The 1,328-nt window shown below is 67.2% G+C and overlaps 1 protein-coding gene across 2 annotated transcripts in view; it reads left to right on the top strand.

Annotated features, from left to right (window-relative positions):
• Positions 1-178: 178 nt before the first annotated feature.
• The window catches only part of LOC113209298 (prostatic acid phosphatase-like), a gene marked incomplete at its 5' end in the record, with an annotated part of 2,954 nt that continues 1,804 nt past the window's right edge, over positions 179-1,328 (top strand). For both annotated transcript variants that reach the window (XM_026426731.2, XM_052275427.1), the window contains 2 exon segments: positions 179-430; positions 515-700. In XM_026426731.2, coding sequence (XP_026282516.2) covers positions 179-430; positions 515-700 — 438 coding nt within the window.

Below are 1,328 nucleotides of genomic sequence, written 5' to 3'. Positions count from 1 at the left end.
GCGTGTGCTCGACCGGCTGGCGCGCGGCCGGGGACGCGCATGGTGTGCGGCCTGAGCGCTCCGTTTCTACCCCCTGGTGACAGTATGCAGAGTCAGCCTGAATAGATGGTTCGCGTTGGCAACGCGAAGGACTCGACCCTCGACGACACGTGTGAGTGTGTGTGTGTTATTTCGACAGGCAGGCATCGCGTCCACGTTCCGCCTCGGCCGGCTGTTCCGACAGCTGTACGGCGACTTCCTCGGGGACCTGTACTACCAGACCGACGTGAACGCCACGTCCACGGACATCCCCCGCACCAAGCTCAGCCTGCAGGCCTTCATGGCGGGTCTGTTCCCGGCCAAGGGCTCCGAGCAGTGGGACGCGCCGGGCAGCCTGGGCGCGTCCTGGCAGCCCTTCGTGTACCACTACATGCCCAAGCACCTGGACGACGTAAGCAAGCGGCCCCTCCCCGCCCACGACCTGACCTGACGCCCCCGAACAACCTTGCCCAGCACGACCGCCTCCCTTTTGCAGTACTTGTACATGAACGGCGTCGAGTGCCCGCGCTACGCCAAGGAGTTCGCCCAGGCGGAGCGCAGCGACAGGGTGCGCCAGATCCTGGGCAGCGACCCGGCCATGGTGGCCGAGCTCACGGAAAAGGCGGGCATCGGCAACAGCCTGGCGCAGATCTCCAGGTTCTACTGTACCATCAGCATCGAGGTGAGTCCCCGGTCGGCCCCCGCCCGCCCCAGTCAGACTTCCCTGTCGATTCGCTCCGCGCCGAGCCGCCGCGGCATTGTGTGCGGCTCGACACGCTAATCACGGCCCTGATAAAGCGGGGCGTCTCACACACCCGCGGGCACACGCTCCCGTTCGGAATAAAAACTATCGCGGCCAGGTAGTTATTCAATTAATTATATCTTCGCTTGGGCACCCGGTCAGAGGGAGCGGGGTGCGGGGCGGGGGGAGGGGTCAGGGAACGAGAAGACGCGGCGAGCGCGAAGCCGCGGCAGGAGGAGGAGGCTCTCCCGCTGCTCCCGTGCAGAGGACGGACAGGGGCAGGTGAACACGACACCGACCAACCGTTGTTGTTGTATAATTTCCCGAACACTTTCCCACCCATTTCCGCGCGCAGCTCGTCTTTGACGCGGCGCCCGACACGAGCAGGCTATGAAGGCGGGCTGGCGGCGGGCGCTGCAGAGGCCGCACGCGCTCCACGAGCCGCCGGCCGCTCGACCCGTTTGACCCGTCGCGCGGTCCGCGGCCGGATGGACCGGATCCGTCCAGTGATGACCGGAGGCACCCCCGGCCCCGGCCCCGGCCCCGGCCCCGGCCCCGGCCCCGGCCA

The sequence above is a fragment of the Frankliniella occidentalis genome, unplaced genomic scaffold (assembly GCF_000697945.3).
Source record: "Frankliniella occidentalis isolate FOCC.00 unplaced genomic scaffold, Focc_3.1 Scaffold619, whole genome shotgun sequence".
NCBI classification, from domain to species: domain Eukaryota; kingdom Metazoa; phylum Arthropoda; class Insecta; order Thysanoptera; family Thripidae; genus Frankliniella; species Frankliniella occidentalis.
This window is presented reverse-complemented; position numbering and strand designations above follow the sequence as displayed.